The sequence below is a fragment of the Schistocerca nitens genome, chromosome 3, assembly GCF_023898315.1.
Source record: "Schistocerca nitens isolate TAMUIC-IGC-003100 chromosome 3, iqSchNite1.1, whole genome shotgun sequence".
NCBI classification, from domain to species: domain Eukaryota; kingdom Metazoa; phylum Arthropoda; class Insecta; order Orthoptera; family Acrididae; genus Schistocerca; species Schistocerca nitens.
The window spans coordinates 505,302,129-505,329,085 of NC_064616.1; the positions used below are offsets into that span (position 1 = coordinate 505,302,129).

General features: G+C 41.6%; 1 protein-coding gene across 1 annotated transcript in view; it reads left to right on the forward strand.

The window, feature by feature from the left end:
- The first annotated feature begins 232 nt into the window (after window positions 1-232).
- The window catches only part of LOC126249303 (Down syndrome cell adhesion molecule-like protein 1 homolog), a 114,047-nt gene continuing 87,322 nt past the window's right edge, over window positions 233-26,957 (forward strand). The window contains exons 1-2 of the mRNA XM_049950957.1: window positions 233-341; window positions 4,823-5,060. Of these exons, the coding sequence (XP_049806914.1) occupies window positions 306-341; window positions 4,823-5,060 (274 nt within the window). The 5' untranslated portion in view covers window positions 233-305. The remainder of the gene's footprint in view (window positions 342-4,822; window positions 5,061-26,957) is intronic.

The following is a 26,957-nucleotide window of genomic DNA, read 5'->3' on the forward strand; positions in this document are numbered from 1 at the left end:
TCAGGTAAGTTGTTTTATTTTTGTAATAAAATAAACACTTTATGACTTACCATACTGACTGAAAAGTACTGTTGCTAGAGCAGTAAATGTGTTTGTTGACAGTTGCTTGGCACAAGAATGTTGCTCAGGTTGTGGTGGATGGGGACACTTTGAATGGGTCTATCAATGACCTAATGCCTGCCCATACCTACAATATCAGAGTGCTTGCTGAAAATTCAGTTGGTATGTCTAATTCAAGTGAGATACTTACTGTCACTACTCTGGAGGAGGTTCCAGAGGCACCACCCAGAGACGTTAAGGTGAAAATGAAAGATTCAACATCTCTTGTTGTCACATGGAAGGTGAGTAAATAATTCATTAACATTTGCTATACTGGCACATATTTTGTGAAAGTATGTAAATAGTGCACGGAATACTGTTGGATAAAGGGAAGAGAAAATGTATAGCTTTTTGGTTTTATTTTCATTCTTATTTAGTCTCATGGTAGTTAAAACTATATTGTACCAGAAATACTTGATCCTCCCAAACAATGAATTGATAGTGGGCCATTATGAAACTGTAGTACACATATAGCAGTATCACAATGGATCTTCTGAAGCACCATCAGTATGAAAGTTTAATTACTACAAATTACTATAAAATCAGGGGACTGCAAGTTACAAAAAGTTTGAAAGTTTTTCATAAAATAGAAGCAAAGGTATCCTTCTTCCTTGTCATTACAGATGAAAACAGAGGAAAATTGATTTCAGGGGATGCAAAAATTAGCCACATAAGGAATAAGTAACTTGAAGTCTCATAAACTGATGTAATTCCTGACTTATCGTTACCTCTATTAGTCAACTGTATACATAAAGTCCTCTATTAGCTTCCCATTTTTCTGAATTTTGATTTGTACTTTTCCCTTGTTACTTCTTGAAGACAAGGGGACAAGACACTGTTTCCTACCCACAAATACAAGTTTTATATTTAAAAAACCTTTCCTGGCATCACCATATTACTGTTGCCAATATCTATTTCCTACTTTCCAAAAGTTACACAATTCCTCCTGCATACCTTGTGGGACAATCAATTCTGGAAGGAAGGATATTGCAGAGAAATGGCTTAAGTAAAGCCATGAGATTGTCTGCAGGAAGGAATCTTTCATTCTGGAAAGGAGTGTGCACTGTGTTGAAACTTCTAGCCACATTAAAACTGTGAGGCAGACAGGTACTCAAACTTGGATCTTGCCTTTGATGGGCAGTTCTATTGCCAGTTGAGTACTACTCATACAGCTCACAACCTACCTTCACATCTTTGCTCCTGCCAGTACCTCTCTCATATTTCCAAACTTCATGATGTTCTGTATACCTCATAAGGCTAGTAGCACTCCTGAAAGAAAGGACGCTGAGCATAAATGGTTTAGCCATAGCCAAGGAGATTGTTTCCTGAAAAAATCCTTCAATTTGCAGCAGAGTGTGCACTTTTTTGAAATCTTCTACCCAATTAAAACTATGTGCTAGAATGAGACTCAAACCTGGTTAGTAACTCTGCAGACTACATATGTGAACTTCAGTAAATGAATGCTGCTGCGATAGCTAACTTGAACTAATGGCACGAAGGCCTTATTTACCAATTGGCAATTGAAAGATGTGAGGCAGGTCAAATTCATATATAAGTGATCAGTGACTAAATGTTCTCGGTGCTGCAACAGCAGTCATTTACTACATCTACATATCTACTCTGAGAGCCACTGTGTAGCAGTTCAGTATCCAGACATTTCAGCAGATGTCAGACAAGGATTATAATATGCAGAATTTACCATTATTTTCTCTTATGCACTCAAAAAATAGAATTTAAATCCCATCTTCAATATGTTACCTGTTGCTGCAGCCATGACGTAGGCGATATCAAGAATACTGTGTGCGAAATGTTTCATGAAGGTGATGATTATGTGATTTTACCAACCATCCATGTACTCCTCCTTTTTTCTACAAGAGAGAACATTCACAATTGGATCAGTGTAATATGATTTCCTTCATGGCTGTGTCCAGTGTTAGTTTACAACATGACAGATAATTTATTTTGATTTAGTAAGAAGCCAGAACTTACCATCCATCAACCATTCACTGAAGAGATGACTTTAGGCAAGATACACAGTTTTCCATGCATTTACACATGGAACTGTGACTCTGCAAGTCAATCTATTGGATGCCATTGATGCTTTTATATGATCTTGTTCTGATTAAGCAAGTGGTGATTTAATCCTACAAATCAATGATACTTGAATAAACAGGACTAATACCACATAACAATATTTAAAACAGAATATATTTTAACAGGAGTAGTCTGCCTGATATCCTGACTTGAACCCCTAGGAGGCATGTTTCTGGTCACAGTCCCAAGCCAGACTGACACAAGTGTTCAAGATGAATTATTTTCAGTTTTTATGAAAGTCATACTTCCATTAACATCACTTATAACTGTATGTGCTCAAGGTACTATGTATTGGTGTTATTTGTGCTCTAAAAAACCTGTGTCGAAACGATCTTTCATGTGTTTTACTCTTCAGCAAAGTCATAACATCAGCACACATTTTTTGAGTTTATTTTTCTGGGTATGCAGTTCCTCTCTACAGTACTGAAATTTATTCCAAAAATTAGAAATTGATTTAATACTTTGTATGCCTTTCTCTTCAATCAATATTTTAATAATTTTAATAAAGTAAGGTTCTCCACTCATATCTCTTACTATCTTATAGGTGTAACTAGAATAGTACTGTGTTTTCCACAATTGTGAATTTTTATATCTACAACAAGTTTTTGATAGTCATCTCATTGGGTGTGTTTAATTTACTGGGAAAAGTGCATTCACTGATAGTGTGGATACAAGGCTTCAGCTTAAATGAAAACAGTGAAATAGTTTGACATTCAGTAACATTCTTGCATTTCTTAGTCATCGGAATCGTTCTATCTATATATTTTCTCCCACTGGCACTAATTTTGCATTTATCTGAGGAGTCTGGAAAAGGAGTACAAATGTTTTGGGGGATACAATTGTTTTACTTGAACCTGTGTAATCAGCTAAGTGACAGTGCTCTATTGGTGCCAGACGTTCACATTCTTCTGCAGTGTCAGAAAGGTTCATTTCTGTGAATATTATACTGAAAAATCAAATACTAATATTACTTCAGCTTTGGAAATAGATTCCTCCACTGCAAAAATTTAGTGCATTATATGCAGCACAGGCAAATAGTATGGCAGTGTTTTTCAATGACTTACATAAATACTAGATTTAATAAACTGTATTATCTGATTTTCAAATAACTCATGCCTGCTAAATTGTGCACCACATGCATAAATTGTAATTATAAATTATAGATAAATAATTTTGCCTTTTTGTCCCAATGATACTATCTTCAGCTTATAACATCCCCTACTTTTACCTATTGGCTGTTCAATTACCTGATTACATTGTTAGTGTTAAAACCAATTCTGTAGTCTGTAACAACCTGTTCAGAAATAACTACAGCTCTTCATGATCTCCAATGTAATGTTGCTTGTACTGAAATACTTTTTAACAATATGATTTACTGATAAGCTTACTATGGATGGTAATCCACATTTCACCACCAATTATTCTTTAGAATTTAGATGATAAGAGTAATCAAGGCTTATACAGAAGAAGACAGACAGTCATTTTTACCTCATTCCATTAGGAAATTGAACAAGAAAGGTAATAACTAGCAGTGGTACAAAGTACCCTACACCATGCACTATATTGTGGCTTGAAGGACATCATCCACCTGCTCAACAGTCTCTCTTTTGGTTATTGACCACTTAATGTCTCAACTATATAATGCATTGATACCTTTAGTCCTTCTGTTATTTATATTCCATCAAGAATTTTTCATTGCCATATTTATAAATTACTGTAAAGGATTTTTAAAACTAGTCTACATCAGTTAAAATCTGCTTTTCATCTAAACCTGTTTCACTCACTGCCATTCCCATTTCTTGCTCTTTGTACATTGATGAAGAAAACATTCACTAGAAACCACAATAAGCAGTTTCTGTCACTTCCTGTTTTTTTGTTTTTGTTGTTGTGAGGCATGAGGCAGTGTTTTGTGCAGCATTTGTAAATATTATGAGTTCTATGTATTTAAGTGCTGCATAATATTTTAAAGCTATTTGGATGATATTGTTCATTTTTCAATTAGACTGTTTTATGGTGAATAGTATTCTGTATAATTTAAAAACTAGTTACATAGCATATTGACAGTTCTGCACACTTCACTGATCATCCATGATCTTGTACCTTGGAACTGAAGAACGTCACCTACTACAGAATACATGATATTTGCAAATTAACAGAGTTTCTTAATGTTTTAAGATTTTGCCTGTCTGAAAAATGGAAATTTGTGTCTGCTGCCAGTAGCTTTTGTTTCAAAATTATTTAAATTTGACACTGTGTTCTGGTAATACTTCTTCTTAATTTCATTTCAGTTACTGATTGTTGGTGTGTAGCAGAATAATAATGTAACACACAGACTACAAAATACAGAATTGGCAAGATTTTCTGGATTGCATCATTTTTAAATTTGAATAGAAAATCTGTTCCTAGGTACATGGGCATAATGTACCTTGGAACAGTTTCTCAAATTTGGAAAAACTTTACTTTTCTGGAGTAGTTTTTGTAATTTCAGAAAAAGACTGCAGTACACATAAAGTGAACACTATCATTTCCAAAATTACAGGCAAAAGTCTGAAAATTGTTCGAAGGTATGACACTTTATCATACCGTATTGTTTTTAAGAGACAATAAAATTAAGATGTGTTTGTTACAGCCTCCTGATTTGTATCTTCAACATGGTGAAATAATAGGTTATTATATTGGATACAAAAAATCAAATTCAACGGAAGCATATCACTATAAAACTTACGATATGCCTCCTGACACGCCTTTGCAATATGTTTTGACAAATCTTCAGAAGTATACCCAGTACACAGTGTTGGTCCAGGCTTATAACAAAATTGGCGCTGGTCCACGAAGTCAAGAGGTTATTGCAGCAACAGATGAAGATGGTGAGTCAAAATATTGTCTTTGAACTGACTTACTAACTCAGTGTTCAGTATAATTTATGTTATTGTTATAAACTCCTTTCATAGTGACATAAATTTAATGGAAACAAGAGACTCTCGAGTCCGACATACTCATTTTGATAAGCATCTTATTGTTTCATTTTGCAAAGAAATTATGTCTAGAGTAGGCACTTATTTTAAGTAAGAGTGAAAAATAAGTTCCATGACGACTATACAAAGTATATTGACAAAACGAGAGATTATTTTTTTCACAGTCTATCATTTTCATTGTCAGTACATTACGCTGAACAAAAATGTCTGTGAATAAATGAATAAGCTCATAATGACAAAATTTTCTGTTGCTTTCATATGGGTGGCTGTATTGAAATTCCATGGTATTTTGGTGAGTTTCACTCTCACACATCTCCCTCCTAAGTCACCAGAAGATGATGAGACTGACTCATTGAAACACAATGGAATGACAGTCCAGTAACCTAGACGAAAGCCTGAGAACATTTCGTCAGCAGTATATGCCGGGAAAGTCAACATTCACATAGACTCATTATTATTCTTAAAAGTTGGTCAGTGTGTTTGGTACTTTAATATGGGCTCATGTTTATTGTAATTGTGCTCTGTCTGATCATCCTCTCCCTTCTATATGTGACAAACAGAGGGCACCTTCTAGACAAATCTAAGACAATTATGTACAGTTGCCATGTTGGTATCTGTGGAGTGGAGCTAGAGAGGGAGGAAGATAGGGGCTTGCATCTCCCCCCCCCCCCCCCCTGAATCTGGAGTACAAGCAGTCTACTGATTACCAGTACTGAATTCCTATACACTTCGGAAAATGATTGTTTATGAGTCCACCAAACCACAAATTTCAGCAATTCTACAATGATGCAGATGAACAGAATGGGAACTTCTACAGATATAACAACCACTGCGTAGGCCTGAGGTACATTTCTGGGATTGCCACATCGTTCAAGGAAACTGCGCCATTCCTTGCAGAGCAACTGCATTTGGACCAGGGTTTCCAACCATAGAACTTTTTTCCTTGCACATAAACAACTAAAACTCTCACACTTTGGTTTTCAAACCTCGTACATTTATCAAGCATTTGAAATTTTATAAAAACAAAAATAAGACATTAAATGAGTGTGCATTTAGAAGGCATTCGTAAATTTAAAATTTTTGAATTCAACAAACAAAATGTTACTGTGGCCATATTTTATAGACCCAAATTCTGGACACATTACTCGTCGCGGCTGTTTGGGCCGTGGGAGAGGGAGGGTGGGAGGAAGGGGCAGTGGCGGTGAGATGAGACGTACTGGAATGCGTGAATGCTTAATATCGATTAACACCTATTATATAATTTTATTTCACTCTCGGAAGTAACAAGCTTTCGCAAAAGCTGGTCGTAGGCTGTGTTCCAAAAATGAACAGCATAGAGACAGAAGTGATGAGACTTTCTGCAGGATCTGACCGTCATTTTGCAGGACAATGCTCAAGCACGCATAGTGCAAGCTGTTACTGATTTCTTTGACTGCTGGGGCTGCTAAGTGCTATACCACCTACTGCACTCCCATGACTTAAGCCCTCATGAGTTCAACTCAATTTCTAAACTGAAGGAAACACTTCGCTGCATTCGCTTCAGAACTGCTACAAATTTGTCGGGCAGTAGACCGCGCCGCTCGAACTGTCAACACAACTGGCACTGCTAAGAGTATCCTACGACCTCCACATCGCTGGCAATGGGCTATACACAATGCTGGTGACTACTTTGAAGATCAGTAAAACTTTGAAACACATATCTATTTTGTACAAGCTGTAAATAAATAGTTGCCACTATTAAAGTTCCAACCCTCGTACCATGTTGCCGTACAATTTTTCCCTAGTTATACGGCTATACATGTCTTTGTCGGTTCAAAATTGATGCAATTTCCAGTATGTGTTGGCACTTTTTACGCTCTCTGCAGCAAGAAATGTCCCTTTCACAATTCCCACAGTTAGCTGGTTTCTTATGTTTATTTCTTATGTCTATTTCAGTAAGGCCAGTGCCTTACTGAAAACTCGCTCGCAGTCAGCATTTGTATGAGGTAGGGACAGTGTGGTTAGAGCAGAAAGAACCAGCTCAGAAAAATGTTCAGTCTTCAGTAAAAGATCCTAAAACTTTTCTGGCTCACTAATTTACTTCAGTCCTTCAGGATATCGAGCTTGTGCATTCGGCAGCCGTCTCCATTGATCGTCTATTATTTGTTTCTTAGCGTGATCATCTGGTGTAATTATAAGCGGAACCACTTAAATAAGAGACATTAGTGTTGGGAAAAGGCTCCTAAAATTGTGAGAGAGTGCTGATTCTTGTTTGAAAACTTGTAACTTTGACAAGACAGGGTGCTCCATGTTGTATCGTTTTTTTTCTAATTTCTGTGGCAGCAACTTTGTGCAAATTTCTGCAACATGAAAATAATTGCTCAATATCTGCAGGATGTATGACCATATCTGTATGTTTTAAGAGCTCGTAAACTTTGACGCCAAGATAGAGTTCAGTGTTACGGAGATGATGTCGCTGACTTTCGGGGTCTATTTCACTTACATTAGGCCCCGTGACGTATTCGCGTTGTAAATAACGTAATAGAATTTTCTGTTAAGTTCACGTATTTTCTCGTGTAAATTGTGAAAAACGACTTTCTAGCTTTGAAATTCCAGACTGAATTTATTAAATAATGGGAGCGACCATTCAAGGAAACAAAAATAAAGTTTGTTTACTGAGCTTCTGAGTTTTTCAGAATTAAATACTGCTCGATTCGCACCTCGGCTTTGGATTTATGTGCACAATTTGTTGCGAAATCGATAAAAAATAGACGTAGGGCTTCCCACTGCTCTAATATTATTTCCGCCACTGCTGACAATGAAAGCCATCTTGTCTGAGATGGCTTACGAATTTTGTGGGGCTGCACTTCAACAAATGACTGGAAGTTACGAAAATCAAACTGGCGTTTATCAAGGTGTTTAAAAAAGTTCTAAATATCACGAGGTAGTTGCTTTACACTTTCAGGTAACTGTTTATATGCTTCGCTGGCACGAAAATGGGCTGAGTGACAAATGCATGTCACTATTGTGATTCCTTTAAAATCACGTTGTTATCTAGTTTTTACGGAGTAGTTTTCACCCATCATGACGTTACACCCACCTGAGCCAAAGCCTATATAACGTTTTTTAGTGGGACATTATAGTTGGTGAATGAATCGATAAGAGATCTGTATAAAATCACGGCACTGGCTGTGGGAATATCATCAGCATCGGTTCTTTTCTTAAAAACCTTGTGCAGCTCCCAAAATGTGCTACATATTTTTTGAGCTTCTGGTCAAAATAGCGTACCACAAGGCAAGCAGTTTGGCCGTAATGTCGGTTGTCTCGACCGTCATGACAGAAGATCTATTTTTTTGTAGTTTTTGGGCTAATTCTGCTTTATGACCTTCTGGAAGAACGTTCTTTACCACAGCTGTTACTTTAGTTCCTTTGAGCTCTATTTCCTTAATTAATTTAGTATCCAGCACAACTTCTTTTAATAAAGGTATCAAAAGGTCAGCAACCGAAAATACAATGTTATGTATGCTCTGCAAAAAAAAAAAAAAAAAAAAAAAAAAAAAAAGCAACAAGTTTAATTTCTGCACGTGCTTTTTCTTTATTTTGTGGAATTGCAGTTTTTTGGAATCCAAGCGATGTTAATGTTTGCGTTTGTACACTAGAACCTGGTTTGTTATTTATATGTTTTTGGTAGTGCCGTGAGTCTTCAAATTAGATATTTCAGCTTCCATCGATGTTCCCAGGCAAAATGCACACTAGGCTTTAGTTGAATTATTGGTGTCTGGCAAAAGCCAGTCCTTAAATGCCGGATCCTTTAACCAATGATGTCTAAAATTTTGTGAGCGATGCTGCAATAATGTGTTACCTTCCTTTTTTTTGTCCAGCCGCCTTTTTTGGGTATTTTCTTGGTCTGCCTTGGTCTTTCTTGGTCTGCCTTTGACACTGTTGGGATGCAGTGTGAACATACGAGGCAAAACATGCTACAGTGCATACATGCATGCAGGCAAATGAAAACCATTTTCAACAGATACTTAACTGTGGCTGCATGGTACAGCACGTGTTAGACTGCAGTCTGTGTAACAAAGCATGATTAAATAAATAGTCTCTGGCATGGAAACCATGCGTTTCCGGACTTAAGTTCACTAGATCTTTTTTTCCGTATCCTCACAGTGAAAATCCCTAGACTTTGGATGTGGTGGAAAAAATCACCCTGTATAGGCCCAGGGACCCGATTCAACATGTTTAAAGAGGCTGTTCCGGTAGCCATTGAGGCAACAAGGTACTATCAACTCTAGACATGTGACTACCCTTAAAAATAAGGTTTTTTTTTACTGAATTCCTTTCTGAGCCACAGACTGCTTTAGTAATTGGTAATGGAGGTCATTTTTCCTTCTAATGTTTTAGGTATTAAGATCACTGCTCTTTTAAAATTGTGATGGATTATGTATGACTTATTTCATTAACCAATATACACTCCTGGAAATTGAAAAAAGAACACATTGACACCGGTGTGTCAGACCCACCATACTTGCTCCGGACACTGCGAGAGGGCTGTACAAGCAATGATCACACGCACGGCACAGCGGACACACCAGGAACCGCGGTGTTGGCCGTCGAAAGGCGCTAGCTGCGCAGCATTTGTGCACCGCCGCCGTCAGTGTCAGCCAGTTTGCCGTGGCGTACGGAGCTCCATCGCAGTCTTTAACACTGGTAGCATGCCGCGACAGCGTGGACGTGAACCGTATGTGCAGTTGACGGACTTTGAGCGAGGGCGTATAGTGGGCATGCGGGAGGCCGGGTGGACGTACCGCCGAATTGCTCAACACGTGGGGCGTGAGGTCTCCACAGTACATCGATGTTGTCGCCAGTGGTCGGCGGAAGGTGCACGTGCCCGTCGACCTGGGACCGGACCGCAGCGACGCACGGATGCACGCCAAGACCGTAGGATCCTACGCAGTGCCGTAGGGGACCGCACCGCCACTTCCCAGCAAATTAGGGACACTGTTGCTCCTGGGGTATCGGCGAGGACCATTCGCAACCGTCTCCATGAAGCTGGGCTACGGTCCCGCACACCGTTAGGCCGTCTTCCGCTCACGCCCCAACATCGTGCAGCCCGCCTCCAGTGGTGTCGCGACAGGCGTGAATGGAGGGACGAATGGAGACGTGTCGTCTTCAGCGATGAGAGTCGCTTCTGCCTTGGTGCCAATGATGGTCGTATGCGTGTTTGGCGCCGTGCAGGTGAGCGCCACAATCAGGACTGCATACGACCGAGGCACACAGGGCCAACACCCGGCATCATGGTGTGGGGAGCGATCTCCTACACTGGCCGTACACCACTGGTGATCGTCGAGGGGACACTGAATAGTGCACGGTACATCCAAACCGTCATCGAACCCATCGTTCTACCATTCCTAGACCGGCAAGAGAACTTGCTGTTCCAACAGGACAATGCACGTCCGCATGTATCCCGTGCCACCCAACGTGCTCTAGAAGGTGTAAGTCAACTACCCTGGCCAGCAAGATCTCCGGATCTGTCCCCCATTGAGCATGTTTGGGACTGGATGAAGCGTCGTCTCACGCGGTCTGCACGTCCAGCACGAACGCTGGTCCAACTGAGGCGCCAGGTGGAAATGGCATGGCAAGCCGTTCCACAGGACTACATCCAGCATCTCTACGATCGTCTCCATGGGAGAATAGCAGCCTGCATTGCTGCGAAAGGTGGATATACACTGTACTAGTGCCGACATTGTGCATGCTCTGTTGCCTGTGTCTATGTGCCTGTGGTTCTGTCAGTGTGATCATGTGATGTATCTGACCCCAGGAATGTGTCAATAAAGTTTCCCCTTCCTGGGAAAATGAATTCACGGTGTTCTTATTTCAATTTCCAGGAGTGTATGTGCTGTGACAGTGTAGTTAAAATGCCTAGCTCCATGAAGACATACCTACGTGATGTCCTTGGGTGATCACCACATATTATTCTTACTACTCGCTTTTATGTAATCAATACATTCTTTCTAAGTGACGAGTTACCCCAGAAGATTGTTCCACAAGAAATTTTTGAGTAGAAATATGACAAATATGTCAGGAGGATAATTCGTTCATTTAGCAATTATACAAAGAGCAAATGTAGCTGAACGTAATTGTTTGAGAAGTTCAGTAATCTGTTGCTACCAGTTCAAGTTTTCCTCAACATCTACGCCCAAAAATTTGGAGCATTCAAAGCAATTTACTGACTCCTGCTCATGTGCTACATCGACTGTAGTGATGTCCATGGAAATGATTGTGCTCATTGGTTCTAAGACGAGTAGAAGATCTGTACCTGAGACTTCAAAGGTTCTATTAAAACTTAGACTGTGATTTTTTGGACTTACGCCATAGGTTTGAAAATTGTATTGTCCCTCTAAAAGGATCAGCGGAGCACTAACATCAGAGGCTGCTATCCTATCCAATTGGCTAACTGTGTGTGGAGTACACACAAGGATCTTTTCACTTAGCGGACCCCCATCTAATCCAGATTATTATAACTGTAGGATACCCCAGAGAGTTGGTGTAAGAGTCAAAGAAATGACCCCTGCAAACGAGAAAATTAAAATCCTTCTTGGCTTTTGTAAAGCATTTGACTCGGTACTACACCAATGTCGACATGTCAGAGAAGTGACACTTCAGCCTCAACAAAAAGGTCTAACATCTAATAGTATAGCGTGTAGGGCATATGAAAAAAGCGTGTGAAGTGCAGCTTGTTTTTTCGTGAGAAGTGCGTGAAACTCAACTTAAATTTTGTAGGTGGAGCGTTTCCTCGGTCATATCGTGTGTTTGAAGGTGACAAACTTGTAGTGTTGATAATGTTAGTGAACAGAGACACTGAAGCTCTTAAAGACGAAATAAAATCCTAGGAAGGAGAAAATGTGAACTAGAAATGTGATAAAAACAGTGAAAAACGTATTTGCAACATCAAGAATAATAACAAGTGATATTATCCATAGACGATCGGAGAACAACAAATATATAGGCAAAATAAACTGCCATGTCAAAGAACGGTGTAATATGCTAGGAACAATATTAGTAGAGCCTAATGAGTTTACACCCACAGATTATTAAATAAAGGATGGCCTGCCTTTGAACAGATTAGGGTCTACAATATTCAGCAGTATATTTATTGATGTGTGCAAAATTCTGAACAGTTAGGGATTGGGGTGACAAGAAATCCTTAAGTAAAGCTGTTCTTAAAACTATATGTAAAAGCAGTAAGCACATTTTTGATGCATTTTAACATAAATGGCATTCACACCAAACATATAAAATGCAGAGAGGAAAAAACTAACGATCAAATATTTTTCTATCAGAAAGAAGAAGTCTGTAAATAAACAGCAGACTGCGTCAATGTCCTTGGTAAGTTTCCTGATGCTTATTAAAAATTGTTTAACGTAGAAGGTGTTGTGGCCTCAACCTTAGGTAAGACAACTAGCCAAAGGGTGTTCAGGCCCAACACTTACGAAATTCTGCAGCTGGGTGCTAAAGTAATGCTGGTGTAATGCTCTGTGACACAGTAATCTCCTGTAGTTGTGAGCTGGGTTAGTACATGTGGTGGCACTACGCTCTGCTTCAGCAGCTGCTTATGTGGTGGGAAGTCGTTTCATGTCACAGAGCACCCAGCCAGAGCGAATATATATGCTCCCAGTCCAGGCATTAGCAGCACATGTTCTTGTCCCTACCAAGGGAGGTGATAGGGGAACACAAGGTGGGAATAGTAACTAGCCATGAAATGGCAATTGGGCAACCAGAGCTACTGCACTAACTGTGAATATTAACGCAGCCAAAATGTGTGCAGTAGTGGAATTTTGCTTAGGTGGCTTAGTGGATGGAAGGAAGGTCAAATTTTTGTTGGAGATGGGTCCGCAGGTGCCCATGGCAATCTTGGATATCATGTGGAAAAGGATGGATGCGACCATGACGATGTATGTTAAACAGAGTGGGTGGGAACCACATGCATTCGGTGTCCAGTGATATTGAGTTTTTGGATTGGGGCGAAAGTTTTCAGGGATTTTGTGGGAGGTTTTCCTCGTATATGTGACGGTTACTGTGCTGTCTTAGGATTAGATTTCTTGCTTAAATATCACACTAAAATTGGCCTTGATCACACATTGTAGAACTCGTCAGGATATTGTTCCACCTGTGGGAAAATGCTGACAGTGTCACACTGCTGTGAAGTTCATTCTCAGTGCAAGGGAAACCACTTAGACTGTGCACATGGCCACCAACGATCAACTTGTGCGATAATCAACCAGAAGGTATGGGAAAGCTATTTTGGGTGAGCATAGGAATTAATTTTCCGGGAAATGTGTTGTGTGTATTAGAATAAATAAAGGAAAACGAGGAGTTACGTAAAGCACAGTGTTTCATATGCAGGAGTGTTGTTTGTGTTCATGAATTAGATGGTGAGCAGGTGGTACCCATTGGGATAGATAAGTTTTTGGTACCATGTCCATGGAATTATCAAAGGGTTGGAGCTTTTATAGGAGGACATTTAGACAGAATGAAAACAGACCCTAAGCTTAAATAAGTCACCAGTTTAGCTGCATGACAGGATAAGGTTGTACACTTGTAAAGAATAGAAAGAATAGCAATGGAAGAGTTATTGTTAGAGTAAAAAGATCTGATTGATCCTCATGGGTCTTTACCAGTGACACAGCATAGAATCCAAACTGGTAATGAACTGCCTGTATATAATAAACCGTACATACTGGAGAGCACCAGTAGTGATAGTTCCAAAGAAAATTATGGACGGGACGAAGGTGAATAATTTTTGTTGTGATTATTGGTGCATTAACAACTGCACAGTTGCAGATGCTTATGCATCCCCAAATACAAAAGGAACTTCGGATAAACTGGGGCAACGTAGATATTTTTCTACCATGGATCTAACCATCAGTTAGAAGTAGCACCTGAGGATCGGTCAAAGACATTATTTACAGCCTCATTAGGACATTAACTGTATCGTTTATGCTGTTTGGATTTAAAAAAGTACCAGCTACTACCTGTCTCTTAGATGGGATTTTGTGGGGACTGAAACCTATATATTGGATAGCGTATTTAGATAACATAGTTGTTGTTGCAAAGGACACGGAAGAGCAGGTGTTACAACTAAGGTAATACTTCAAACAAATGCATACAGTACACACAATACTTCATACTAAGGAAGTACAGCACTTAGGGCATGTAATCAGTTGTGAAGGAGACTTGATAGATCCTAGATTAATAAAAACATTAATGATGTTTCAGTACTGTGTACTGAGGAGGGAATGCAATTTTCTTCGATTATCGTAAATTGGTACCGAAATTTACAGAGATAATAATACCACTCATTCATCTGTTGAAGAAAGAAGTGAATATTCACTCATACTGGCGTGCGAAGAAGCATTCAGTAAGTTCAAAGATTTGTTAACAACTGTACCAATAGGCTTGTTAAGAGTAATAATACCCTTGGCAGTCCGTTGCCTAATCATAACTACAACTGAATCAAGCAGAGAAGAACTATTCTACAATGGTAAATTGAGATGTTGAATCTTATGTCTCATATATGGCGAAATGTTTGAGTGGCAGTCATTAAGTAATGCCATACCCTTTTTTTTTCTAGACAATTTAGAAAAATGAAAAATTTGTTGTGGAACAGCGTGGACTATTCCTGCTTCAGCCCCTGTACTTTCATGAAGTTCTTATAGGGTGGCAGCTCCACAAGCAGTCTTCAAAATGGAGCCTGTAACAGAGGTGCATTCCAAACACAGAGCTGTCATTGAGTTTCTTTTGGCGGAAAACCAGAGCACTGCAGATATTCATAGGCACTTGCAGAGTGTCTAAGAGACCTACCAGTGAACAAAAGCAAGGTGTGTTGTTGGGAAAGGCATTTGTAATCACAACAAGGTTGTTGCAAACCAGTGTGATCTCCAGTGTGATGGCTGGCCACTCACAGCTGTGACTCCTGCAATATTGGAACTTGCAGACACCCTCATTCAGGTTCTGTATGTCTATCCTTTTAACTGTATGTCCTGGGTACCAGGGCCGTTAACTACTGTAAGAAAATGAAACGCCTACAGCCGTCCTTTTGGTCTTATTTATTGTGTCGCTACCAGTTTTGGTGCTTCAGTGCGCCACCTTCAGGCCATAGTTGATGCTGAAGGTATTATCGCGATCCATATATATATATATATATATATATATATATATATATATATATATATATATATATATATATATATATATATGGATTGTGATAATCCCTTCAGCGTCAATGGCCAACATAGCTGGCTTACGCAGATAAACTATGTGATCAAAAGTATGCAGACACCTGGCTGAAAATTACTTACAATTTCTTGGCACCCTCCATCGGTAACGCTGGAAGTCAGTATGGTGTTGGCTCACCCTTAGCCTTGATGACAGTTTCCACTCTCGCAGGCATATGTTCAATCAGCTGCTGGAAGGTTTCTTGGGGAATGGCAGCCCATTCTCCATAGAGTGTTGCACTGAGAAGAGGTATCGATGTCGGTCGGTGAGGCCTGGCACTAAGTCGGTGTTCCAAAACATCCAAAAGGTGTTCTATAGGATTCAGGTCAGGACTCATTGCAGTTCAGTCTATTACACGGATGCTACTGCAGTGTAACCACTATGCCACAGTCCGTAAATTATGAACAGGTGCTCAATCGTGTTGAAAGAAGCAATCACCATCCCTGAAATGCTCTTCAACAGTAGGAAGCAAGAAGGGGCTTAAAAATCAGTGTTGGCCTGTGCTGTGATAGTACCACACAAAACAACAAGAGGTGCAGGCCCCCTCCATGAAAAACATGACCACATCATAACACGACTGCCTCCAAATTTTACTGCTTGCACTACACATGCTGGCAGATGATGTTCACTAGGCATTCCCATACCCACACGCTGCCATCAGATCGCAGCATTGTGCACCATGATTCGTCACTCCACACAACACTTTTCCACTATTCAATCGTCCAATGTTTATGCTCCTTACACGAGGCGAGGCGTCATTTGACATTTACCAGTGTGATGTGTGCCTTATTAGCAGCCGCTCTTACAAGAAATCCAAGTTTTCTCACCTCCTGCCTAACTTTTATGGTACACACAGTGGATCCTGATGCAGTTTGGAATTGCCGTGTGATGATCTGAGTAGTACGACAAAGAGAGCACGGCCTCACATTGGTGGCCTGTAGACTTGGAAACAGCGCATGACATCATCCAAGATGATGGCCGTGACGTAATTCTAGATGGCAGATTTTGGCGAGAAGATAGGACAACTGGGCTACATCCACTAACCTAACAGGGCCCCCCACTCCTCCCTAAGAAAATGGTGGGAAGCTCAAATTCCAACAGGACAATGCGACACACCTCTACTAACCTAAGAAAATGCCAGGAAAATACGTCACTTGAGCTACCTCCACTAACCTAAGTCATCCGACAGCCACCTCATCCCAGGAACTGGTGGGAAGAGGACTCAGCCTCTGCTGGACATGAGACTTTATGTTGCATTCAGTCTTTATTTAAACAATTTGAGGCACTACCGCCATCAAAAGTGTTTGCCACAAGGTCAGGATTCCAACTGACCTAGTACACAATACTGCCACCAGAGGGCGCTGTCATCCATTCTGTGACGTAATCCAAGATGGTGGGTTAAATGGCAGGAAACAGTATGTTCACCAGTGTGTTCTGGCGTAATACACAGTACCACTACCAGAGGGCGCTGTCATCTGTTCCGTGACATAACCCAGGGTGGCTGTCTGGAGGGGAAAATGACTTATCCTGCACTGGGTTGCTGGAGAGAGGAAGGAGTGTACTTCATTTATTTTGGAACACTTTATTTATGGATGGATTTGAGACAGTATATTTATCACACTGATACAAAACACACGCTCTGACATGCTTGGGGTCACGCTACACAGCCTACAACCTGTAAACTACTCGTAAATTACCGAAATAGCGCTCTGCAGACACGCAAACAAATCAGTTACCGAAATAATTTCAGTACACAGCATAAAGACATGCAAACTCCTCCTAAATAATGCAATACACTGATGTGCGGACACAAAATCAACTCTTAAACTGTCCAAATAAAGGATAGCACAGCCTACAGACCTGCTCACAAAATATTGCAACAGACATGCAAACAACATGTGCAGGCACAACCCGTCGCCCCCTGTCCACTGGACTGCACAGGAGGCTACTGCACATGCTCCCAGAAATCAGGATGCACTAGCAGCCCCCGCAAAATGATGCTGCCAACAGCTGCCAAGCCATGCACAAGTGCCCATACGGATCCCTCAAGCATGAGGCAGTAGCATCCCTTTCACACTTGGCACCTGAGAAATTCCTCAAAAATACGTGATCACATAGGCACCATCGCTGACATCACTGGATGGGAGAGAAGACCTATTTGCAGAGTGCAGATGCTACAAGGGCACATGCACATCGATACTGCCACGAGCCACTGCTGGATGCAACCCAGCATGAACCATCTATCTCACACCACTGCCGACAGCATGTCCAAGTCACCCCTACAGGTAAAGTTCTTCGAGAGTTATACTGATGTCACATGTGTATCTAAATAAGCGCCAGGACATCCTCTGGGCAGCACACATGTTTTCACCACTGCTGGTGTGATCCCTCTCTCTACCTGTGGTCCAGCGATGACCTATTTGCCGAGCGACTCACCCTAGCAGATGCTGCAGAAATCCGTTCCAGAATAGCACAGGGTGCATTGTTCCTCGCGATCCTAACGGGACATGTGTGACGTGCATACTGGCATCACAGATTGTGCAATAGAAATGTATTTGACTGCTTGTGATTCTAACGAGACATGCATGATGTGTGGCTGATGCATCACTGCACGTAGCTACATACCACTGCAAGTGCATCTAGCAATGTTCTCAATGTTATACTGAAGTCACATGGCTATCTAAAATAAGAAATAAGTCGAACTCTCGGCCATGTGGGATTAGCTGAGCGGTCTAAGGTGCTGCATTCATGGACTGTGTGGCTGGTCCTGGCGGAGGTTCGAGTCCTCCCTTAGGCATGTGTGTGTGTGTTTGTCCTTAGGATAATTTAGGTTAAGTAGTGTGTAAGCTTAGGGACTGATGACCTTAGCAGTTAAGATTTCAGACACATTTGAACTTTTTTTTTCGAACTCTCAGAAATTGTGTCCCAGAAATACTTAATGTGCCATTTTGTTGGAGCTTTCGTGATGTCTCGGCTTATATGCATGGAAATTCTTCCCCTAACAGAACCTGTTTACGAAAATAGCGTGGGATAAGGCCGAATTCATTCCTCCTGATGGTCCTAACGTGGCATCCTGTCCATCATGTCCTGCCCTTCCTGCTTTAAACATGCACAAACATTCTCACCCCTATATAGAGACTCCTGTATCCCAGCACAAAGGTTGTCTAGTGAATGAATCGAGCACTATGTTTGGCTGTTATCAAATTTTACTGATGCCACCGGTGTAGAAGCACAATCCACTTTTTTTTCTTCTGCAGATGAGACTTTCAGCTGTAAAAAGCTATTTTATACAGATATCCATATTGCACTCACAATTAAACCTTGCAAAGTGCCCTACATATTGTCAAATACTGAGAGACTCTTACTCAATTACACTGCTATCTGACTGAGGACAGGAGCTTGAATATTAGAGCGTGAAACCAATCTCCAACTCTGCAATATATCACTGTGTACTGTGTCGATGTAGTAAACATACAATTTGTATACTGTGCCTTACAAAAATCGCCATGTTTACATCATTCGTATAGCTGCCAGACACTCCCATATATACCACAAACACAGACAGCACCGTATATGCTCCTCACAGCGCTAAATTTTTTCCTGCAGCCCACAGTCACAAGTCATCCACTCCTGACGGATGACCAGAGAGCCCTCAGTGGACCAAAGTCACTCTGAGCTGTTCTACAAATTCGGGCTCATTTCCCCTCGGCACAAACGTGTTACTGTTTCTGGTCCGGACCTGCTTGCTTTTCTACACCCATCTCCACACTCTGGGATTATAAGAACACATGTATTTTTGCATGGTTTCCTATAATATTATACCATTTTCGCGGTACTTCTCGATATCAGGCACACAGCAGTATCCTACCGATCGCCCGCACAATATAATTCCAAAGATATAGAATGGAAAATATTTCTCTACAAATCCCAAATTTTACTGATGTGGAGCGTGCTCTAGAGCACTGAGTAACTAGAAACTTATCCCATCTGTGAAGACCTTTACATGAGAACTCGAAACAAATAGAGGAGAATGACATCTCCACTCGCAAATACAGATGTCAGTGTTGTAACAGATTCCAAATTATCCCTATAATTTACCAAGCCAGCTGACGTTTTCCTCATGTCTAGAGATCCACCAAACATGTCTTCCATGTGCTAGATGCACACACTACAATCGATGTTCTCTCAATTAAATAAAGGCGCGAAATGGGCAGAAACAGTCAACCAAACAATTTACATGGGAGGGAATAATGGTCCAGTACAAACACACGCCCATATTGAATCTTCTCAAATTTCCACACGATCATGAAACCTATCCAACACATACTATTAGGGTCACTCCAAAAGAAATGCACACTATTTTTGTAAAAATACAGTTTTCATTCTACATGTGAGAAAGTTTTACAGTGTGTAGATACATCCTTGCCACTTGTTTTCAAACTTAGTTCAACCTGTTCCCGTGAGTGGCGCCGTCACAGCATGTCTTCAAGATGGCTGTTACACTTGACGTTCGTCAGAAGCAACATGCTGTCATAGAATTCCTGTGCTGTGAAAACGAGACAATGGGAAACATCCACAAGAGGTTGAAAAAGGTGTATGGAGATGCTGCTGCCGATCGCAGTACAGTTAGTCGGTAGGTAAGCAGGTTACGTGATGAAAGCAGGCACGTCAATATTGAGGATTGTCCTTGCAGCGGCAGGCCTCGTACTGCACACACTCCAGACAATGTGCAGAGAGTTCACGAATTTGTGACTGCTGACAGACACATCACAGTGAACGAATTGTCACGCTACGTTGGGATAGGGGAAGGAAGTGTTTGCAGAATACTGAAACTGTTGGCGGTAAAAAAGGTTTGTGCCAGGTGGGTGTCCAGGATGTTGACAGTGGCTCACAAAGAAACAAGAAAAACTGTATGCAGGGAATTTTTGGAACAGTACAAGAATGGTGGAGATGAATTTCTTGGAAGAATTGTGACAGGTGATGAAACATGGCTCCACCATTTTTCACCAGGGACGAAGAGGCAGTCAATAGAGTGGCATCATGCAAATTCACCCAAGGAAAAAAAAATTCAAAACCACACCTTCAGCTGGAAAAGTTAGGGCTACTGCGTTTTTCGATTCTGAAGGACTCTTGCTTGTGGACATCATGCCAAGTGGAGCCACCATAAATTCTGATGCATATGTGAAGACACTGAAGAAACGTCAAGCTCGACTGAGTCGTGTTCGACCACATCGGAAAAAGCAGGATGTTTTCCTGTTGCACGACAATCCACGGCCACATGTCAGTCAAAAAACCATGGAAGCGATCACAAAATTCGGATGGACAACACTGAAACACCCGCCTTACAGTCCTGACCTGGCTCCATGTGACTATCATCTTTTTGGGAAACTGAAAGATTCTCTTCGTGGAACAAAGTTTGAAGATGATGACTCCCTTGTGCGCGCTGCCAAACAGTGGCTCTAACAGGTTGGTCCAGAATTTTACCGAGTGAGTATACAGGCGCTGGTTCCAAGATGGCGTAAGGCAGTTGAGAGGGATGGAAATTATGTGGAGAAATGAAAATATTGTTCCTAAAGGATTAATCTACAGACAGTAAAACTTTCAAACATGTGGAATAAAAGATGAATTTAAAAAAAAATTGTGTGCATTTCTTTTGGAGTGACCCTCCTAAGTATTAGTTCGCTATTCGGCCGTCTAGAGGACAACACAGTTAAGTCAGCTACATTCCTACACTCAAACAGGACTCTCCATTGGATGTCTCTTACCGTTAATGGGAAACGTTAATAATTCCCGCCACAGGTCACCTGCGCTCCACGCTAAACACACATAGACAGAATAGTCCTAAGAAAAAATAACGGTCTCATATATTTTTATACCTGTACTTACAACTAAATGTTACGATTGCGATCTGTTGAATGACATTCAACAATGAGCGAAGTATCGTAAATACACCCTGCTGAAGGCTGTGGCTCTGGAAATAGAAATATCGGTACCATTCTTATGACTTGACATACTCTTCCCTTTGCTATCACAGTGCTCCACGTCAAATCCCTACCTTCCTTACGACTGGACATAATTTTTTCCTTTGCTCTTGTCGGAACACAAATACATACTCTAAAATCCTGATGCTCAAGACAAACCTGTCACGCACCCCCAAAAATCAACCATTGGTGGGCATGTCTCATAAGTTGTTCTTGCGAGTGCTACCACCATGTCTTAGACAGAGAGGCGTAATCCTCTTACAAAACGCTACATGTTTAAAAAAAAAAAAAAAACGCAACCATATTACCATCACAAACAGTCTTGGTACTACAGGTGCACACAAGTATCCATGTTGAAAGCTATACTGGCTTTATAAATCCACGTACAGCATTACCTACGAATGATGTGGTTTTTTTTTCAGACAAATTCCGAGACGGTTGTCGTAGGAGTGTATATTATAAGACCAGCAGTCCAGTTACACGTAACTGACGGTGCACCCTCGTAATAAAATTACCGAATTTCGAAAGTGATTCGACTAAGTAGCATGATATGAAACCGGTATTTGCAACTCCCTCACACTGCCACCACTAGATATTTCTCCAGTATTTGTAATGCATTCTGTCTCGATGCCATGTCAGAGGTTCTTTGATACACCCACTGAGTTATAGGCGATGGTTGGTTGAGAACGATCACAAACAGTAGTAGATGGTGTGATGATTGAGGTCGCAAAAAATGTACACTAGCTTTTCAGATCTGTAGTGCTACGCTTTCGGTAGAAATGATGTCTGCGATTTGGAATCCAGTCTTTCCATTCAACCACACACCTGTGTTGGATCCTATGGACATGTCCTTTAATCGTTACAGCCACTAGTGAATCAATTGTCTAACACTCTCATGTCTTGAAACGAGCCACCTTTCTCGAACCTATCTGCTACAATAAAATTCCAATGTAAGTCGGAACGTAGGAGAAATTGGAGAAAGCTGTATCCACCACCTTTTGCAACCCGTGTAGAAACAGGCATAGCTGAGTTCCTGCGACAGAACTCTGTTTTGACCATTCTAAGGAAACGGAGCCTGCTTCTCCAACATGAGAAAGTATAAAAGGCATAACAGGATATGGGGGAAGCCACCAGCGAATCATATTTCTGACACTCTCATGTGTCGAAACGTGCCAGCTTTCTCGAACCTATCTGCTACAGTAAAATTCCAACATGGTTTTAGGTGGCCCCTATGCATCTTGCAACTACCCCTCAGACTATGCGCTAGCGTCCCTGCAGCTTTTCGCTTGTGATTGTTCCAATGTAAATCTGAACTGAGCAGAAGGCGGAGAAAACTATATCTACCATCTTCTGCAACCTGTGTAGAAACAGGCGAAGCTGAGTTCGGGCAACAGAACTGTGTCTTGACCATTCGATGGAAATGAAGCCTGCTCCTGCAGCATGAGGTAGTGTAAAAGACAGTACGGGAACTGGTGAAAGGACGTGGATTTTCCTACTGCAATGTGGTGCTTATCCAAACTACAAGCAGGTACTACAGATCCAAATCCCTCAGGGCCCATTCATGTCTTTTACCCCAACATTCTATCATCGTTATTCTGTTCTATCCGCCGGAGAAAGATTACGAACTATAAAAGCTCCACTTACTTCATCCGATAGAGAACTCGCTAAGATTTTTATCTCATCCGTCTCCTCCCATATATCGAAAACAAATACCGCATTCGTGCCAGCTTAGAGCACATGTGACAATCCTATTAAGTACATAGGCACAGACCAGTTTAAAGTTTCATCACCTATAATGTAGGAGAATGACCATATCCCACGTACTATACTGTAAGTCGCGAGAGACGCTCCCTGTTACCCTGTGTCGATGTTTGAAACATTAGTTTTTCTGCTGTAACACACTTTGTACATTGCCCTACATTTTGTTTTTCTGTCACAACTTCGAGGTCTGTGTCAGGTCCTATACTGACATTATCACCTTCTGATCCATTGCCTCTCGCAGAAAACTAGACGTCACATGGTGTAACTCATGTTGTTACTGCTCCTACCGTAACACACCACATACGCTGGATGATTTTAAATAAAAGACAGTTACAACATAAGGAAACTGGAAGAGTTTAGCGGCGTTGTGGAGAGTTTCCAAACTGCTGTCCAAAAGTGATTGTCGACCTCTACATTTAAACTCATCTGTCACAGTGACGGAATAGCTGATGGCTCCGTGTTCTGTTTAAACTGATTCCTCATATTACAGTCATGTACCCGATCATTATTTCGATTATATCCGTCCCCAGAAGGTGTTGTCCCTCCACCAAAACTCTTTCTCCAACTCCAACAAGCGATATCAGTGAATCATTATGTGGTAACCAACAGCATAGGAGTGGAGGGATAGGATGGGAAACCCCTGATGTACTGAAATAATAAGCATTTCAGTAGATTATGTGAACAATTTTATCAATTTTACAGCAATTTCAACACCAACCAATAATTTGAGGGCATAATTCCCAATTTCAGTATCATAGCTACACCACCCCCTCACCACTTTGCACGTATCATTGTGAATGTTGTTAATTCTCGAACACATCCATCATCAAAGTATATCAGACTGTGCTCTATATATTTCTAACACTTCGAGCATAGTGCTTAATTTACGATCTACCTCTATGCTGACAGGAGTCATAGAGCATTCTCGCAGTCTTAGGGTATAATTAGGGACAGAAACACCCCCTCAAACCATCATTGACCAACCCTCTCTCCAGCACCGTTACCGATTTAATCTGCAATCCACCAGAAGCAGACCGCTACATTCCACATCTCGTGAATGAATGGAGCTTGTCGAATTCTCTCCCATCCAAGTGAACAAGATTTCTTGAGATCCACCCACGTCGAGGAGGTTGGCACTTCTTATTGATGTATAGTAGCAGATTTGATAGTGTTGTGATGTAACAGCAGACGGTGAAGAGGAACAAGAAACGGGTGATTTTTATGCGTGGTGGAGCTCCAGATGAATGGAGTTCGAAGCACTTTTATGTAAATCAAGTAAGCTATCAATTTTAAAGTAATATTCCAGAGTGTAGCATCAGTACGTGGAAGATATCGGTAAGAGAGAACATAAACACATGCACGCCTAAGGCACTTAAAACAGGCTATAATGTTAGATCGCTTGCGTTTCTTACCTATCAGTCGTATGGAATGTAGCGCTGTTAATACTCCAATGTAAGAAATATATTTCAAGTGCATGACATACATCCTTCTTCCCGGTTTCTCTACGATAAACTATGTTATCGAAACGTAAAACGAAAAAACTGCTTCCTTAAAACATTGTCTCTGTGTGATACGAGCACAATATAGCCTTCCAGAGACGTATAGCGTCCACTGTTCACATCTGATAACGCTTCAGAGATTATACTATGCCTGCATCAGCCCTATATAAAATTATGGTTAGTAACGGGGAATACCTCTTACAAGGCAACAGATAAATGCATAGCAGCAGCGTCCGATGTGTGAAAATTACAAGTCATTCCGCCACTAACTCTGTAAACAGCACATCTGTCATGCAAATGTATACACAGGGATTGCTGTGCCTCACAAGCACCTATTGCGAACTTAGTTATGAAGCTGAAGTCTTGATTTTATACCCTATATGCGACAGGGGGATGGAGTACATCGCATAAATCATAGTTCGTTTAGAGGAATGTGTCCCATTTCATCACACATGAGATGGAAGTCCTCTGACGACCGACAGGTCTACCGTTAAGGATCGCAAATAGACAGTGCTTTAAATCACATACAGAACACGTGGCTGTATAGGAGTAAATTCAGGCTATGTCACGTGACTGATGCATCGTGACAGAAGAGTGCAAAAATCGACCCACAGCAATTTATCCCCAGGTTTGTCTTGTGCATCAGGATTATAGAGTACGTATTTGTGTTCCGACAAGTGCAAAGGAAAAAATTATGTCCAGTCGTAAGGAAGGTAGAGATTTGACGTGGAGTACTGTGATAGCAAAGGGAAGACTATGTCAAGTCATGAGAACGGTACCGGTATTTCTATTTCCAGAGCCACAGCCGTCAGCAGGGTGTATTTACGATACTTCGCTCATTGTTGAATGTCATTCAACTGAGATTGCAATCGTAACATTTAGTTGTAAGTACAGGTATAAAAATATATGAGACCGTTATTTTTTCTTAGGACTATTCTGTCTATGTGTGTTTAGCGTGGAGCGCAGGTGACCTGTGGCGGGAATTATTAACGTTTCCCATTAACGGTAAGAGACGTCCAATGGAGAGTCCTGTTTCAGTGTAGGAATGTAGCTGACTTAACCATGTTATCCTCTAGACGACCGAATAGCGAACTAATACTTGAGCATGTGTTGGATAAGTTTCGTGCTCGTGTGGAAATTTGAGAAGTGTCTAGTAACCACAGTTTAGTCAGCTATCAGCCACCTTTAGTGAATTAGCAGTCTAGTTAAAAGTTGATTAAGTCTCTACAGTAAATTGATTTCATAGGATGGATAGGATGTGTGACTGCTGTGTACGGACGCAGGAGGAGCTGGCCAATGTTCGCGAACAGCTGAAAGTGTTGATGGCCGCGGTCAGCCGTCTTCAGGCTGCTGCCTCGGAGTGTAGCGGCAGTGGGGAGTCTGGTGCGTCGCATGGTACACCCCAGGTGTTACATGCTTCACCCACTGTCCCTGCTGTCGAGACATCGTCGCGGGTACCGGGCGCGGTTGGGCCATCCTCTCCCCAAGAGGAATGCCGGGTTCAGCGGTGTTCGCGGCGCACGAGGCGGAGGGTCGATGTGGAGGCTGGCCGTGTGGCATCGCCCGCTCTGCCTGTGAGTGAACATGTGGCAGCTCCTTCAGCAAGGTCCGAGCTGGCACATGGGGGGAGGGGTTTATTAGTGATTGGGAGCTCCAACGTTAGGCAGGTGATGGAGTCCCTTAGGGAAATAGCTGAAAGGTCGGGGAAGAAGGCCAGTATTCACTCTGTCTGCTTGCGGGGGGTCTCATCCGAGATGTGGAGGAGGCCCTGCTGGCGGCGATAGAGAGCACTGGGTGCACCCGACTGCAAATGTTGCTCATGTCCTGCCGTCTGGATTCAGAGATCATCCTCAGTTCATACAGGCGGTTGGCTGAGTTGGTGTAGGCGGAAAGCCTCGCTCGCGGGGTGGAATCTGAGCTAACTATTTGTAGTATCGTTCCCAGAACCGATCGCGGTCCTCTGGTTTGGAGCCGGGTGGAAGGCTTAAACCAGAGACTCAGACGATTCTGCGGATATCTGGGGTGCAAATTTCTCGACCTTCGCTATCGGGTGGAGAAATGTAGGGTGCCCCTGAATAGGTCAGGCGTGCACTACACGCAGGAAGCGGCTACAAGGGTAGCGGAGTACGTGTGGAGTGCACATGTGGATTTTTTAGGTTGGAGAATTCCCTCCCTAGGCCCGACAAGACGCCTCCTGACACGCGGCAAGGAAGGAGTAGGCAAAATGCAACAGGGAATAACAATATTAATGTGCTAATAGTAAACTGCAGGAGCGTCTATAGAAAGGTCCCAGA